The sequence below is a fragment of the Lycorma delicatula genome, chromosome 13 (genome assembly GCF_047948215.1).
Source record: "Lycorma delicatula isolate Av1 chromosome 13, ASM4794821v1, whole genome shotgun sequence".
In the NCBI taxonomy this organism is placed as follows: domain Eukaryota; kingdom Metazoa; phylum Arthropoda; class Insecta; order Hemiptera; family Fulgoridae; genus Lycorma; species Lycorma delicatula.
This window is the reverse complement of record NC_134467.1, coordinates 48,420,756-48,438,872: the sequence shown is the minus strand read 5'-3', so window position 1 is coordinate 48,438,872 and position 18,117 is coordinate 48,420,756. Positions and strand designations below refer to the sequence as shown.

Below are 18,117 nucleotides of genomic sequence, written 5' to 3'. Positions count from 1 at the left end.
ATTTAGTAAAATATGTTTAACCTTTGAAAAATTAAAATAGTTTTAATTTACTTTTAAAAAAAATACTCACTGTGGTTTATATTTTTTTTAAATTTAAAATAAATGTTGGAAAATTCCACCGTTGACATCGATGCTCTTTTCAACTCGTTTCCTTGACGTTCCTTGATGAGGACACAATGCAAGCGATCAGTTCGTTCGTCACGTGCATCTACTCTTTGCTTGTACACCTCTCATTTCATCCGTTCCCGTAAACAATAATCTAAGGGGTTTAAGGTTCAGCGATCTACTCGGACAATTTACCAGCCCTCTACGTCCAGTCCATATACCGGTAAATTTTTCATCTAAAAAAGCCGTCTTACTTTATTCGGGAAACGGGTCGGTACTCCATCAAGTCGATAATACATTTCGATTTGTTTCTACGATGACAAATTTTCAAGCAAAAAAATACATCGTTTAAAAATTTCTCCCCGTAACACGTTCTAGTAAGAAAGGGCCTAATTTGTTGTCGATAGTGCCGCATCAAACGTTCACCGAAAATTACGGCTGGAAATTTGATCCGACTGGAGCGTGTGGTTTTCTTCACACCACCGATGTGAATTTCACGTGTTGTTTACGCCGTTACGGATACAAGTAGCTTCGTCCGAAAATAGTACGAACGAGATTTAAAAGTAATTATGTTAACCCGCTGAAAAAACTCTTCCGGCACGGTCACCAAGCTTGAGGTGTTGTATTTTCTGGCCGTGACAAGGATTCAGTCCTTGAGCGTGTAATGTCCTCCGTACTGTACTTTGTAGAATGCCGAGTAGCGTAGAAATTCTTCCCGTGCTCGTTTTGGAACTAAACTGTATTACTTGAAGAATTTTTTTCTTTTCATCGGCTTGTAACGGTCGGCGTTAGATGAAACACGAGTGCTGCGAAGTGTACTATTCTCACGAAGATTATTAAATTCTACAAATCAGTTTGTTGTTTGCGATCTAAATTTATTACGCTAAAAAGTTGTTTTTAATTTTCATAAATTCATTCGCTGTTTTCTGTTAAATTTTGTTCCGTTATACACCTACACCAGTTCCAGGTACAAATTTATTTACTGTAATACATAATTTGTGCTAGATTTAAAAAAATTCAGATTATAATAAAAGCGAAATGTTTAATAAAAAAATTAAATATAAATAAAATAAATGTAATAAGTAAATTCTTTATAGTAATAAATGCTTTAATAGAAAAACAATAGTTCGATAGGCAATGATAAAATAAAATAATAATTTATAAAATTGTATGGTTCATACGCTCTCAGAGGTAATTATTTTTTTGTTTAATTTTATTGGGATGACGCATAGTAAAAACAACTTGTCAGTCTGACTACTGCGATGATGGTGCGGGGAGAGGAGGGAGATGAAACAAATGCAGCAGGTGGCTATCTTCACTCTGATTGGCTACCCTCGGACAGTAGTACTGGTCACGCGATGGTACAATTCAAATACAACCGTAAATGTGCGTACATGTGTACGTACGTGTGTGTGTATTACTGTCGAATAACAAAGTTAATATCCCTATTATATTTCTTATATAGACGTTCGATATAATTAAATTAAATCAAGATTTGTCGATCATTTTATATCTATTATTACATTTTATTTAAAATAATAATTAATCTCCCTTAATCTTAATAATTTTTTTAAAAATATTACGATTAAATTTATCAGTTTTGTAAAGTAATTTACACAAAAAAAAAATTCTAATATTACATAATAACAGATAAAATTTTTCCAGTTTTATTTACAATTCGACCTAGTAATTTTTATTAATGTTATTCCTAACACGTATTAATACCTAATACATTTTTCCATTTATTTATTTGTACGGGCAATAGACCGACATTCAGTTCGTCACTTACTTTTATTTCAAATTTTAATAAAGCGTATAAAAAAGCCAATTCTGACCGAAATTTGAACACAGAACTTTCTGTCTACCTGCAATTCTGGTATCTTTTGCCAATGTTTTTACATTACTATTATTTTTGTTGTTACTCTTTATTCTCGTAAATACAAGTTTAAAATTATAATTTATCACCGATAAATTTCAAACATTTTAAAATTTCAGAAACGACTAAAAGTGAAATACAAAATACCGTAAGAATTTGGTACGAAATTATATACTTATTTAGAGAATACGATTATCAAAATAAAAGTCGCTCTTGGAAAGTAATAAAACATCACAATCACTATCATCACCCCGTCTCTTAAACCTCACTCTGCCCCAGACAGCGCGAAAATTCTGTAACACTCACACTCAATCTCTCTCTCTCTCATTCTCTCTGTGGGTGCGTGTGCGCGCGTAAATTTTGAGGGTATAAAGATCATTTAATTTCTTACCGAAGATGCACTATAGTGGATAATAATTTCGTTATCGGATCTAACTTCTCAAGGGCGCTTTCAATTTCCAACCTCCACGATATTTATTTTATTTATTAGTTATGTTAAATATTATAAGGAATAAATATAGTCAAAACAAATTTAATTGGAATCTCTGACATATTTTTTTATGTACGTGTATCGATTCTATGAAATTATTTCATAAGTACAAAAATTATACTTCTCACTGTAAAAGGAGAGTAATCCCGTCTAAATTTTTTAAACGTTCACGTTGATCGTCGCATCGAATTTACAAACTTTAAATAGACTTTTAGTGAAGAAATTATTTTATCGTAAATGATGTTTTTAAAAAGATAATTTTATAAAATGTAAACTATACACTTTATATTTTAATTTGAGTAATTAAATATATATGTATACACACATAAGATGATTTAGGAGGAAAGAGAAATAATTTGGGAACCGATTTTAGAGCTTGAAATTAAGAAGAAGGGTTCGTACAAACATACGTCCGAAAACAGTTTGTAATCGAGTTACGACTAGCAAATTCTTTAAGAAGAATTAGGAAGAAGCCGTTTCCCGTTAAATACTTTACTTAGCTAACATACGTTGTCGCGTAACAAGGTACTAACCTACTGAAACGGAAATGATGTTCAGTCGTACAAATGACACCTTCACTTCTTTTTCCTCAACGAAGGCTGTATATACCGAGCATCATTACTATCGAACGAGAACGCAATTCTTATTAGTACCTCCTATACCAGAGACCGTTTATATTTATTACAATCGCAAGAAAGAATGCGACAAATTAATGGATTCTTTTTTCAGGAAACGATATGTTATACACAGACTCCAGTCCGTGTGGAATGTAGTAATTAAGTCTATATCAGATAGTTATTCTACCGATATAATTATTTGTTTCTTAAAAGCACTTTTACAAAATTAATAACAAAAGTTATCGTAATCATTTGTTTTTCATAAAATGATCAAGTTTTGTAAAAAAAAAAAAATCGAACCAGCGAGTTACAAATTAAAACAATTTAATTGCAGTTTATTAACTGAAAAATGCGTATTATTTTTACGAGTAAATCCAGTATAAACTTTTCTTTATATTTTTGTTAATGATTTTTTCTTTATAAATTAAAAAATTATAGTTTTTACGAATGAAAAAAGTCATGGAAAAGAGCAATAGTAGTAAACTAAAAAAATACCGCTGCCTCTCTACTTTTGAAGTATCGTGTCGGGTTAGATGAAAACAGTCTGGTTTGATTTAAAGTGGATTTGTTCTTCTTTTTTTTAGTAACTTTGTAAATAAAAAAATGAAAATTAATTACAATATCTTAAAAAATAATAATCTTTACAATTTAATTGAAAAGATGTAGTGGCATGAACTTGATCGATATTATTTTTGAAAAAATTATTTTTCTAGGTTAAAAACGCAATATTATTTTATAAATTGCAAATATTACTGCTAATTGAAATCGGTAAAACTAGAAATTAATTTATCACCGCATCGATGACACAGCCGTACTTGTCTTTTATATCGCTTGGATCTATAAAGTGTGAAACTGATTACTGGCGACTAACGATTTAAAATAATTGTTTTTACACATTAACCGTACTTTGCTTAACCCACGAGTAATGTACGTTTAGATTGTGCAATAATTCTTTTTTCTATTTTATTTGGTTAATTATTTATCGGCCGATTAACCTAAAATTTATAAACAAGCGTGTAACTTTTGTTTATTTTTGAGGGATACTATGTAGCCGGTGTTATAAATAGAAAATGCAGTACGTGATAAGAAAACAAAAATAATAACACTTATTTTAAGCTATATTAAAATAATATTAATATAAAGAAACTTACCTCCATCAATAATGAGGGTCATTAAACACCCAAAACAAAATAAACAACGTATAAGAAATAGTTAAACAAGAATGACCGCAGACACGAGGATCCAAATTGAACTGCATATCACACAGCGCCATCTGTAATGTCGCTAGATTCCATAAGTTTTCGTTCTCTGCCACGCACGTTATTTCTCTGTCGATTCAAACAACGTCCGAATAACAAACCTGCAAAATAAATTATGAAAATTAGCGCGCCAACTAAAATGTATTGCCTACACTGTACTGTTTCTCCTCTCATAATAACAACCGACAGTATAACATTAATGTTTTACAGATTTGAAAACTTTTACAAAATAATAATTGAAACCAAATTTTCGCTTAAACCTATGTATACAAAGTTAACAAAGGAACGTAACCAACGTTAAACTGTAATGTAAGGTTTTCAGTTATTTCGTTTTACCTAATATTCAATTTACGGATATAATTTACACTCACGCATATTTTATTTTAATTTAAAAAAAAAACTAGAGAGCGCCCGTTCATCTTTTTTACTAAATATTGCTATTTTCTTTTAATATAAAAAAACGTAATAGCGTAAATAAAAATAAAAATGTTACGTCACCACTTTAGTGTAACATAAAGTAGCATGCTTGCTTGCTACACCAATGGTGTCGGGTTCGATTCCCTGTCAGGATCTGAACACAATTTTACAATAACTTAGACCATATCGTATTTAGTAACTTATCACAGAGAAAAAAACAGGATCATTTATTTTAATATAGATAAGAAATATTAATTAGTACATAAGGGGGTTATGATATAAAAGGATTATTTCTAAATTTATCTCAGCAAGCCGACTACCGTATTTCACAGTAGAGCCCAGCCCGTCTATAATACAAAAAAGCGCGCGAACACAAACGTGCAAACACACATTTAGTATGGATTTATCTCAAAAATTATACTTAGATATTACAAAGTAACTTATAATTTTTCGCGTCTCACTGCGTTTTTGTAATCGATTTGTCACCTCGGTAACTGACATAGTGAAACTGACTATACTGAAAGTCACAGGTAATTAATACTTCAGCACGTATCAACTAATCACCTCGCCAGTCGCCGAGGTGGAGTAGCAATGTCTTCCCTTTTTATCCGAAAGGTCCCGTGTTCATATCCCTGTCAGGCTTTAAATTTTAATTCGCTTTAGAATTGAAATACCGTACTTCTACACACAACCACCAACCTAATATTATGGTGAATATTTAATAACAATAAATTATTGAATTAAAATAGTATTATCGTTTCCGCGAGCAGAAAGAGTCAGGTTTTTGTACTTGTCGAGTTAAAGCCTCATATAATTTCCAGTTCGTTTCGTTATAATTTCTTAAACGTCCTTTATTCAAAAAAAAAATTTGGAATTTTTTTTAAAGAAGATTAAATTTTTGTATTAAATTTATATTTAATTTTTAGGGTTCGGTTATAGCTCGGGAATCACTCCATATATGTAATACTTGTAGGGAGTTTTATGCGTTAAAAAAAAAAAATTAAATTGAAGATTCGATTATAGAGTTGTTATCAATTGCACGCATAATCGTTATAAAAAAAAATTTTAACTCAATTTGATTACCACAGAGTTCAGTTTTTCTGATGTAAGTTTTTTTAAAAATAAGTTCGTAAAAATATTAAAAACGAAAGAAAAAGAATTTAAATAATGAAAATCTGGAGGTTCGATTCTCAGTTTAAAAAAAAAAGACTGACAAACTGAAAGTCGCGATTTCGATTCTTCGTTTCCGCACAAAATCACATACTTAACGTTAAAATAAATATGACATAACGTTAAAGAATAGACTTGATCTTCCCCCAAAACAGAGTTTTACTTTATTTAACACAGTTTCATTCAAAAATACTGTTTATTAACGATAAAAAAACAATATTTAAAAAATCGTTCAATTCCCGGTTTGGATAGTAAGTAGTTCAATTCGTAATGTATATCCGAGTATCAATATTAAAAAAAATCTAAGTTGAAGATCCTGGGTTCGACTCTCAAAACATAATCTTTTTCAAAACATAATCGCATTTATAATATTTATAAAATATTTCGCCTAGAATCAATTTAGTCTCCATACAGTTAAATTTATTTATTTAGAGCTAATTAAAAAAAAACAAATAGAGCTAATTAAAAAAAACGAAAAAGGATATTGAAGAACTAAGTTTCGATATTATTGACTTACATCCGTGCTGCTTATACGTGTATTTAAAATACAAAATAAATAAATAAAAATGCCGGGTGGTGTGAGAAAAAAAATGAACCGAAAGACTCTATTTTAGTCAGTATTATAAATTCGTTAATTATTATACTGTTAAAATTGCTTTATGCAGTTTAACCTTCAACACAGCTGTTGTGAAGGGTGGGGGTACCACTCGTAGCAACGGGATTGTAGACAGCCGTCGCCGAGCAGTTCCGCAGATGATGCAGTATGATTTATATAAGTTATGTTACACTAAATAACCAGCTTTTTTTTATTAATTTATTTTACTCGTATTGACAACATACACAGTATCTACAATTTTTTCATTTCCACAGCGCCAACCGTTATGTATTGCATCACAGGATGAGATGAGATGGCAATTTTGTAGCGTGTGAAAATGCCATGCCTCATCGGAATTCGAACCCGGGACCTCCGGATAAAAGGCCCCGCAATTAGTCGAAAAATGTTTGAGATATGGAGGTTCGAATAATCGACGTTTTAATAAACATTAATCTCAGATTATATTTAATTTGAATCACAATTTTGTAACAAGAAAATCTCTCTGATAATTCGAGTACTTAAAACAAGCAATAATTTATGTAAATTTTACGGATAAATAAAATATGTAAGTCCGGTTAACTGAGGTCGGATGTATAAGATCAGTGATTATTTGACTAACTAAAATAATAATAATAATTTTACTAACAAAATTAAAAAAAACAAAAAAGTTATCAAGTATGAATTTTAAGTTTTTAACACTAATACATAAACGATAAATATCAATATTGTCAAATAGAGAATTTAACACGATTTTAATTTTTTTTTTGTAAATAATAGTAAAATAATAATGATTCGTTATTAAATTTAAAAAAAAAAATTAATAATAAAAATTTTATTAAAAATAATTTTTTGTATTCATCTTGCTTACTAGTTTAGGTTGGAAGGTTTATTCTATGTAAATGTCAAATACGCAACCCAGTCAATTACCTGATGCCGATCTTGGCGGCCAAAGGGCCAGGGGGGAAGGAAAAAACAGGCTAATTGGCAACATGGCACCTGTTGTAGTCACAATGTTAGAGCTGCGTTAATATATTCCACTCCGTATTAAGAATAGTATTAGAAGAGAAGAGAAGTAAGAGAGAGAGAGAGAGAGAGACCCTCTGTCTCGCTTCCTCTCCATCACTGATCCCCCTACCAACCCCTCTCTCAATTTCGCTCCATCCTCCTCGCTCTCTCACACTACCCGCTCTGTCTCTCACTCGACCCCTCTCTCTCCCAGTCACTCTCTCACTCTCCCCCTCCGTCAATCTCTCTCGCTGTATGCGGTGGGCTACTTAAACATGTTTGTATTTTTTCAATTTTCTCACTCAAAGTGCATTTTTACAAAAACTTTGTAATAAAAAAATTGACCGTTAAGGTTTTCGACACTTTTTAAATTTATTAATGCCATTCCGTTCGTGAAAAAGCTTTAAAAAATTTCTCGTTGGAATTATAAAAAAAAAACGGTAACTGTAAATGAAAAATTTACGTAAAATTTAACCTCTGATCCAAAGATTTTTCCCGACGAGAAGAAAAGTTACAACGTCGTTTGTAGTAATAAAAAATTACGCGTATAGAATTTCATTTCGAAAATACGAGTACATCGTTAAATTATGTTACTTCATAAATTGTTAGCTTAAAAAATATAAAGTAAACACGGGAAATGTTAAATATAAAAATTTGTAATGACTGTTTGTTGTATATATGTCGTACACTTTTTACGAATAATTTCTGCTTTAAATACTATGTACGCATAATTATTAAGATATGTGACAATTACCCGGGGTCGAACTCAGAACCTCACATAAATTATAAATATCGGTCGCCTTCTACAAACTCGCTACCGATGTTTTTTTCTTTTCTTACGATTAATTATTGTTAAATATATATGTTAAATAAAAAATACGCCGATAGATTTCTAAAAATATTTTTACGAATTTATTAAAATGATTATTTGTAGCTTTCTTTCCTATCAAAAATTATTTTTTTCAAATTTTTGTGTTATTCCCGAGAATACACTCATTTATGAATATTTAACGACATTAACTCAGATCGGTGAAGAAACGGTAAGCTATTTTGGATGTCGAACCCAGGAGCTCCAGAGTAAATCAGTATATTCTTTATAACGATACAGACGCGAATTATTTTCTCGCTTAGCACGATTCATTCTCGTTATCAGACTTAAAACTTAATATATCTAATATATCACTCACGAAATACCCTTTGCTTATATCAGTTTAGTTAAATATATACACCGTTAATGACCAAATAACCTAAAATACAACCATATAACTTGTTTCTCTTTATTTATTTTTTTCGATAGTGTTTACCCGCCATTTAGTACTTGGATAAATTATTAATTGATAAATACAACAAATTTATTGATTTATTATTATTAAATTTAGTTTGTAAAAATCAATCGGCGTTAACTGGAATCTAACATTTTTAATCTAATAAATAATTTGAATAATACATACACAGAATAAAACAACTGCCAATTATTGTCTAAAAATTGTAATAATATTAACAAAATAAATAAAACTCACCTTAAATCAGTAATAAGGAATATCTCAATAAAAAGATGAAATTTGGATGATGTTACAACTTAGGTTAAGAAACAATGTTAACTGGAGGCAATTGCACTACGTATTCAGTCGCCTATCTACCGATAATTCCCGCCAATAACTAACTACAAGACAAAACATCTCGGTGAATTTCTTTAGTTACACAACACATAATGCTTCTCATCGTCTCCCTACTCCGGAATGACGTCATCGATAGACTATTTTAAACGACAAAAAATTATTCAATCTAAAATTTGGTTCGCAAACTGTTTCATTCATCATCAAATTTTTTTAACATCAGATCATCCATCATTACACGTCGTCTAATATTAAATTGTTTTTAAAATTTACTATCAATGTTGCCGAACTTATAATTAGATAAAATATTAAAGAGAATAAATTTTCACTTAAAACTATAAATGGAGAACAGCCAACCGTACACAAAGGGGTAATAACGAGATTCTTACTTATTATTTAATTACATGTAATATCATTTTATATACGTAATCAAGTTCAATATATAGTAAATGTAAATACGACCCACACGCCCGCGCACATATAATTTTGTTATTAAGTGTTACTATATTTTTTAAATATCAAATAAGGAATTAACAAAAAAAGAAAAATTGCATTAATCTTTTTTAGATGTAACATGACCTCCATGCTATTAGAGAGGTAGCTACTTTACCTGCTAGACTAAAAGTTCCAGATTCGATACCCGGTTACATCTAGGAAATTTATAATAGCGCAGTTATTTTATATTTATTACATTTTATTTAAAATAACAAATTTCCTTCAATTTTAATACATATATTAAAACGATTCGAATAAAGTTTATCCGTTTTTTAAAATAATTTATTCAAAAATTTTAATATTACGTAACAGATCAGATTTTTCTAGTTTTATTTCCATACGACCTCGTAATAACCTGTACACTTATTTTACCGAGCGGAGATGAGATGAAATGAAATTAATGAGATATTTAAAAAAGCCAAATTATTACCCAGAATCAAACCCGAGACCGGTAGATTTAGAAGCCGACGTACTAACAACTATATGACTGATCGATGTTACTTTATAAATAACAGTTAGTCATAAAAAGTATAAATCCAAACGTATATTAACAGTTGCGAAGTCTTATGGTTTAAAGAAAAAATTAACAAGATGTAGACATCTTGTCAATGTGCCTATTTTTACAGATTATTACGCACTTACTAGTCTCACAACAGTCTTAGTTTTTAATATGATAGAATGTTATAAACTTATTTATAAAATAAAATTGCGTTTAAGAATAAAACAGTTACTCAAAACGTTTAATTAACTCGGATTATATTTAAGTTTATAATAATAAAAATAACAAACGGCCAGATAAATGAAATAATGTTGCCGTAGATGTAATAAACAACCCACATTTGTGTAATTCTTTTATATTTATAAGAACAAAATATATAACGTTATACTTGATGAACACGCATCAAGTAAACCGTTTGTCGACGTCGAATAACTACATTTCGTCTGAAAGTTCCCGAGTTTGAATCTCACATACGATCGGCATTTATAATTTAATATAAATTATATTATAATAGACTCGTGTAATTAGTTATTAAAATATGATTTACATTGCAGCGTGAAAGGCACGAGTTAGTAGCGAAGAAGTTCCTCAGAGGGCGCGAGAATTTTCTAACCGCGCGCGCGCGTGTGAGTGAGTGAGTGAGGGGGAGTGTTGCGCGCGGGTGTGTTGGTGTTGATAGAAAAGAGAAATCATTTAATTTCTTACTGAAGAAGAGGTATTGTAGGAATAATTTATTTATAAGACCTAACTTCTCAAGAAGACTGAAAAATGTCCAACCTCCGGCATATTTATTCCTTATTATAGTTCTCTTAAATATTATAAGAAAACAATTAAAGAAATAAATATACCAAATCAAACTTAATTCTAATTTTTATTATATTTTTTATGTACTATCCACTGATTCTATGAAATAAAATTATTTCATAAAGTAACAAAAATTATTTCTCACTTTGAAGGGAGAGTAATCCCATCTACATTTTTTTAAACGTTCATCACCGCATCGAATTTGTAATGTTAATGTTATTACAACTTTTAATTGAGAAAATATCTTATAATAAATTATGGAAAATATTAAAAAAATAATAATTTTATAAAATGTAATCTTTCTCTCTCTCTCTCTCTCTATATATATATATATATATATATATATATATATATATATATATACAGAATGATTCAGGAGAAAAAGTACATAATTTGGAAACTGATTCTAGAGCTTAATATAGGGAAAAAAGTTAATACAAACACATGTCCGAAAAGGCTTTGTTATTAATTTACGTCTACCTAATTGCTAACGAGAGTGAGGAATGAAGCCGTTTTCCGTTACACACTTCATTTAGCTAAATAGTACACGTTTTTGCCTAACAATGTACTAACTTACTGAAATGGAAATGGTGTTCAGTAGTCCAAATGATATTTTCATTTCTTTCACAACAGGTAAGGTTATATATACCCAGCACCATTACTATCAGAGAGAGACAGAAGTTGTTATTAGTGCCATCTATGCCACAGACGGTTAAAATTTATCACAATCATAAGAAAAAATGCAACTAATTAATGACCTCTTTCTTCAGGAAACGATGGATAATGATAAACATTACGGATAATGAAATAAGTTTAATTAATTTTTATCAAATTAATGGCTATGACTCCTATCACTGTGTCCAGAATATTAGGTCTGGTGGTGGTATTTTAATTCTTTGTCGTAGCACACTCAGTGCTGAAAGAATAATGTTAGATTTGACTGTCTCAAGTTGTGAACTATTATGCATTCAGGTTTCAGTGAAATTGGGCGTTAAGACCGATGATTTTACGATAATATGCTTTTACAGACCGCCAGATTTAAATGTTCATGAATTTTTACATGATCTTGAAAATATTCTTCATAATTGTAATAATAATAATGCAGTCTTAATCGGAGATATGAACATTGATCTTACTAAGGAAAATACTGTAGTTAGTTACTATCAAACCTTATTACATACAACGGGATTCATGTGTTGCATATCTGATATAACGAGGGAGGAAATAAGAGATGGGGTAATTGTTAGATCTTGTATAGATCACATTTTTATTAGAGGCTTTCCTGATACGTTTTTTCTGGAGTAATTGAAACTAAAATTTCTGATCGCTATGTGACAATAGCAGATCTGTTGTACAAGAATTCATCCCGACGATAGATGGATGACAGTCTTGGTTCATTTTACTTAGATAATGCCTTAATTAGATATAAGTTAGATAGCATAAATTATGACACCTTAGGTAATAAAATGGATAATAATCCATCTGCATATGAGAAATTCGTTGATATAATTAATTCTGTGTATAACAGTTCTTTAGTTCGCAGAAATACTGATAGGATTAAAATTCAAAATAGAAAAAAACCATGGATGACGGATGACATTCTAAATAAAATAGAGACAAACTGTTCAAAAAATGGAAAAAAGCACCAGCTAACCTGGAAATTCGAAAAGATTACATATTATATAGAAATAAAATTAATATTGAAATACAAAAAGCGAAGGAGAAGAATTTTAATGATAAATTTAATAATTTTCAAAAGAATGATATTAAGGGTAACTGGAAACTACTTAACTCTTTGATGGGGTTACCCTCTAAGCGTAACTTACACGATACTATAATTAAATATGTAAGCGGTACATCTAATAACGCGGGTAAGGTCGCTGCAGACATTATCGGTAAACACTTTGTAACTTCAGTAGATGATATTAAAACATAATTGTATACATAAGTTCTTGAAATTCACGGGTGGCAATTGCATGCAGCTTGTGTCTTTTCATTTACCTTTAAGTTCTCCTAAACAAATAGAAAATATAATTTCATCTATGAATGATAAAAAATCGCCAGGTGTAGATGGCATACGGATCAAAGATTTGAAATATGTCGTTAATAAAGTCAGCCCTTTAATTTCAATTATAGTAAACAATATAATTAAATCAAGGAGGGTTCCTGATCTACTGAAGATGTCTATTGTTAGACCTATCTATAAAGCCGGTTCTTTTAAAGATTTAAATAATTATCGGCCAATTTCTATACTGTCATGTATCGAAAAAGTTTTTGAACGGTATGTCTCTATGCATGTTACTAAATACCTTGATGATAACAAATTAATCAGTGAAACTCAATACGGTTTCAGAAAGGGGATTGGGACTAATGATGCTATAAATGATTTATCTGATTTTGTCAATATTAACTTAAATTAATGTAACCGTGTAATCTTACTTTTTTTAGATTTTCGTAAAGCTTTTGATACGTTAGACCATCATAAACTTCTAGATGCCCTAAATAAGCTAGGGTTTAATGGCACTTTTAATAATATGCTACAAAACTATTTAAGTAACAGAAAACTTATTGTTAAAATTAAAGATAAATATAGTGATAGATACGAAACGGATAGTAGCGTGCCTCAAGGGTCTATCTTGGGCCCAACACTTTTTAATCTGTACGTTAATGATATGTCTAGCGCGATCTCTAATTCGTGTCTGTTGCAATACGCTGATGATAGTGTTTTAGCATTTGGACATAAGCGATTGGAAGAAGCAGAGTTTTTAATGCAAGAAGATTTTAATAATGTATTAAAGTGGCTTCATGACAAAGGCCTAATTATTAACGCTAAAAAAACTGCTGTTTTACATGTAAGATCTCCTTATCTTCAATCCTAAAGACCGATAAAAATTATTTGTCATACATGTGACTGTATAAAAAATTACCACATAAATTGTAATTGTGAACATCTCCAGAATGCTGACAAATACAAATATTTGGGTGTACATTTTGACTCTTTTTTTAGATGGGATCACCATATAAAACATATATGTAAAAATACGGCTTGACAGCATGGGGATCATCCACAGACTATCTCATAAATAAAATGAATTTAATACAAAATAGGGGTCCAGAATTAATCCAGTATTAAACTGAAACTAAAGAAATCAAAATTCTTAATGCATCACACATCCTTTTACAAAAAGATAAGCTAAATTAAGCTTATGGGTTCATACCCCATCGATGAATAAATTCTCTTTTTAATTAAAATAAATTTATCAAAAATAATATTTATCACAACAATAACCGTAAGAATTATTATAACAATATCCTCAAACAGAATAATATTCTCATGAATATCTGTAGAAATCAATTTAATTTCTTTTCTACCCCTTTTAAAAAAAATAAATAAAATAAATGAACAATCTATAAAATATTTAATTATTCAAAGAATATCATCATCAATTATAATAACCTCAATAATTATTAACGCTATCATTAACTGCCCCATTAATGAAAGAATTTTAATAATAATGAGAATTTTAATAAAAATAGGTATAATCCCATTCCACCTATGAGTACCAAGAATCATACAAATAATAAGATGAGAGATATGCATAATAATGATAACTATACAAAAAATCATTCCTACAATTATTGCAACCCAAATAACCAGAATTAAATTAATAATAACATTAATAATTTCAAAACAACAATTTACTCTTCTATTAATTATGTATACCATAATCAACTTAACCATAATAAACACGTTCAAAAAAAACAATATCAATTTTCTAAACCAAATTAATACTCAAACAAATTTAACAAAAACATCCCTAATAATTTCATCATTATCAATAAGAGGTATACCTCCAACTACAGGATTTTTAATAAAATGAATAATTATAAAATCAACAATTTGTATAGCACCAATAATTCCACTAATTATATTAATTTCATCAATTATGTCAACATTCATATACTTAAATATAATAATCCCTACAATAACCAAATCAAATAAATAAAAAATAATAAAAAAAGAATCAATTATACCAATTATCTTAAATTTAATAGGAATTCCAATAATAATAATTTTTAAATTAAACTAAAAAGAAGGATTTAAGTTAAAAAAAACTATTAACCTTCAAAGTTAAAATTATTTATTATAAATAAGCCTTAGCAAGTAACGCACCTCTATATTTGCAATATAGAATCATAATTGAATACAAGACAAATAATGAGAGGTTTAAAACCTTAAATAAATTTACAATCTATCACCTAAATCAGCCATCCCATTATCAATGAATAAATGAATATTTTCAACAAATCACAAAGATATCGGAACTCTCTACTTTATTTTTGGGATGAACTGTTTACCCTCCTCTCTCAGCCCAAATCGCACATTCAGGACCTTCAGTAGACTTAACTATTTTTTCTCTTCACATCGCAGGATTAAGATCAATTATAGGAGCAATTAATTTTATTTCAACAACAATAAATATACGACCAAAAGGAATAACTATAGAAAAAATACCCCTTTTCTGTTGATCAGTCCTAATTACAGCAGTTCTACTACTAGTATCATTACCAGTACTAGCTGGAGCAATCACAATACTACTAACAGACCGAAACTTTAATACCTCATTTTTTGACCCCACAGGAGGTGGAGACCCAATCCTATATCAACACTTATTCTGATTCTTTGGACATCCAGAAGTATATATTTTAATCCTTCCAGGATTCGGATTAATCTCCCACATTATTACTAACGAAAGAGGAAAAATAATAACATTCGGCCATCTAGGAATAATTTATGCGATGCTAGCAATTGGTATTTTAGGATTTATTGTATGAGCACACCACATATTTACTGTAGGTATAGATATTGACTCACGAGCATACACCTCCGCAACCATAATTATTGCAGTACCAACAGGAATTAAAATCTTCAGATGAATATAGGATTTGTATTTCTATTCACTATTGGAGGATTAACAGGAGTAATTCTAGCTAACTCTTCAATTGACATAATTTTACACGATACATACTACGTTGTAGCCCACTTTCATTACGTACTATCAATAGGAGCAGTATTCGCCATTATAGCAAGAATCATCCACTGATTCCCACTAATAACAGGTATAAGAATAAATAAAAAATGATTAAAAATTCAATTTTCAACCATATTTTTAGGAGTAAACGTAACATTCTTCCCACAACACTTTTTAGGTTTAGCAGGAATGCCACGACGATACTCTGATTATCCAGATAACTACATGACATGAAACATAATTTCATCCATAGGATCATTAATTTCAATAATCAGAATTATAATATTCATATTTATTATATGAGAAGCTATAGCATTTAAACGAATTACAATTTTCAAAAACAATAAATCATCCTCAATTGAATGATTTTCAATTACACCACCCCCTGAACACTCATTTAATGAATTACCACTAGTATCTAAGCCATTCTAAGAGTGGCAGAAAATTGCCATTAACTTAAAATTCATTAATAAATTAAAAAGTAATTTCCTTAGAAATATCATCATGAATAAAATTTAACGTAATAAATAGAGCCAGAATTAAACTGAATAACTGATTGCTCTTTATGATTCTGATAACAATTATGACACTAATTTAAATAATCTTACAAGGTTTCTGTCAGTTAGAGGTCTATTTAAAATTCTTAATTATTTTTAACAACTTTTACAACAGTGAATACAGGGTAAATGTAGAAAGTGGATACAATTTGAGAGCAATGAGCTTTATCACAGATAGATATAATAATACTTATGGTAAACGATTAAAGAAGTACGTTGTTCCTGCATTACTTAATTCTTTACCGAATCACATCAATAATGTAAAAATGAAAAAAAAGGATTTTAAAAACTTCTCATTGAGTGGGCACTAATTATAACGTAATAGGTACTAACAGGATTCATGTTGGATTTATACTGGCAGTCCAGACAATTATAACATGATTAGTTATTATTTTAATGTTGATAATTATTGTAAATCAATAAATAATGTATTGTTGAATGGTTAAAGCTTAGTTATTTATTTTCTTTATGTAATTGTTGCAACAAGATATTAATTGTATAATTCGTTGTTGTAATTAAGTATAGTTTTGTTTCTTGAATATAATTTTAGTTACTAAATCTAATACATTACAAATATTAAAGAAATAATTTGTTCATTAGTTTTTAAATATATAGTCTAATTTTGTAAAATTAATTTTTATAATTATACTACTATTATAAGTATTATAAAACTAATAATATCTTTAGTTGTTACATAAAATTGGTTATTACATTATAATGTAATAATAACTCTTTAGTATATCTGTCGATATATCTGACGGATGACCATGTAAGTTTTAAATTGTAAATAAAATAAATAAATAAAACCTAAAATATACCAAGCATGTAACTTGTTTCATTTTTGTTCGTTTACTTTCACGATTCTATTTGGCTAACAATAGAAATAGTAAATAATATTACAAACGTTTGTATATGATATAAAAAAATAGAAGAATAATAATTTATTTTGTAAATATAAGCGGGTGAAAATCGTATTCTAACCAAAAAATTGTTTTCATTACGTGGTAAGTACGGTTAAATCACTCAAACAAAAATAATAACACGAATTATGACTAGAAACAGTTATATTAAAATAATATTAATGTAAAAAAGACTTACCTCAATCAATAATGAGAATCATGTATCTAAATTAAACAAATGTATTAATTAAACAAAGAGTAGCCGTTAGCGGGATGCCTAAATCGAACAGCGTATGCCGCGCCATCTTTATTTACTTTCAACCCGAGACCACTGCTGGGTTTGGTTAAATTCGTTGTTTTCACACACGTAATTTCTCTGTCCTATCTCAGCAACGCGACCGTTCAAATAAACAACCGATCTCTTGTACAGTCACGGCAAAATATATTATGAAAACAATCGCGCCCTCTAAAATTATTTCCAATACTGTTTCACCTCTCATAATATTTTATACAGTATTAAAAATTCGTTATTTGTTTAAAAGATTGTGCTTACACAATGCGTGTACGGGACGGCAACAGTGCGAGTTGTTGCAATTATCTCTAAAAAGATCTTTTGGAAGCAGAATTTCCATATATTTTTTGAAAGCTGAGTTGACAGAATTTAAAAAATAAATATACCG

At 29.5% G+C, this 18,117-nt stretch overlaps 1 protein-coding gene and 1 pseudogene across 2 annotated transcripts in view; one reads left to right on the top strand and one right to left on the bottom strand.

Annotated features, from left to right (window-relative positions):
• The window catches only part of LOC142333860 (uncharacterized), a 69,224-nt gene extending 51,436 nt beyond the window's left edge, over nucleotides 1–17,788 (bottom strand). Inside the window, exons 1-2 of one of the 2 annotated variants that reach the window (XM_075381424.1) lie at nucleotides 17,637–17,788; nucleotides 4,240–4,448 (exon numbers count right to left, since the gene is read on the bottom strand). In XM_075381424.1, the coding sequence (XP_075237539.1) occupies nucleotides 4,240–4,245 (6 nt within the window). In that variant the 5' untranslated portion in view covers nucleotides 4,246–4,448; nucleotides 17,637–17,788. Of the gene's footprint in view, nucleotides 1–4,239; nucleotides 4,449–9,054; nucleotides 9,211–17,636 lie in introns of those variants that run through there. The other variant, XM_075381423.1, reaches the window with a different exon arrangement.
• LOC142333596 (cytochrome c oxidase subunit 1-like) lies at nucleotides 15,305–16,413 on the top strand (annotated as a pseudogene).
• Nucleotides 17,789–18,117: the final 329 nt, after the last annotated feature.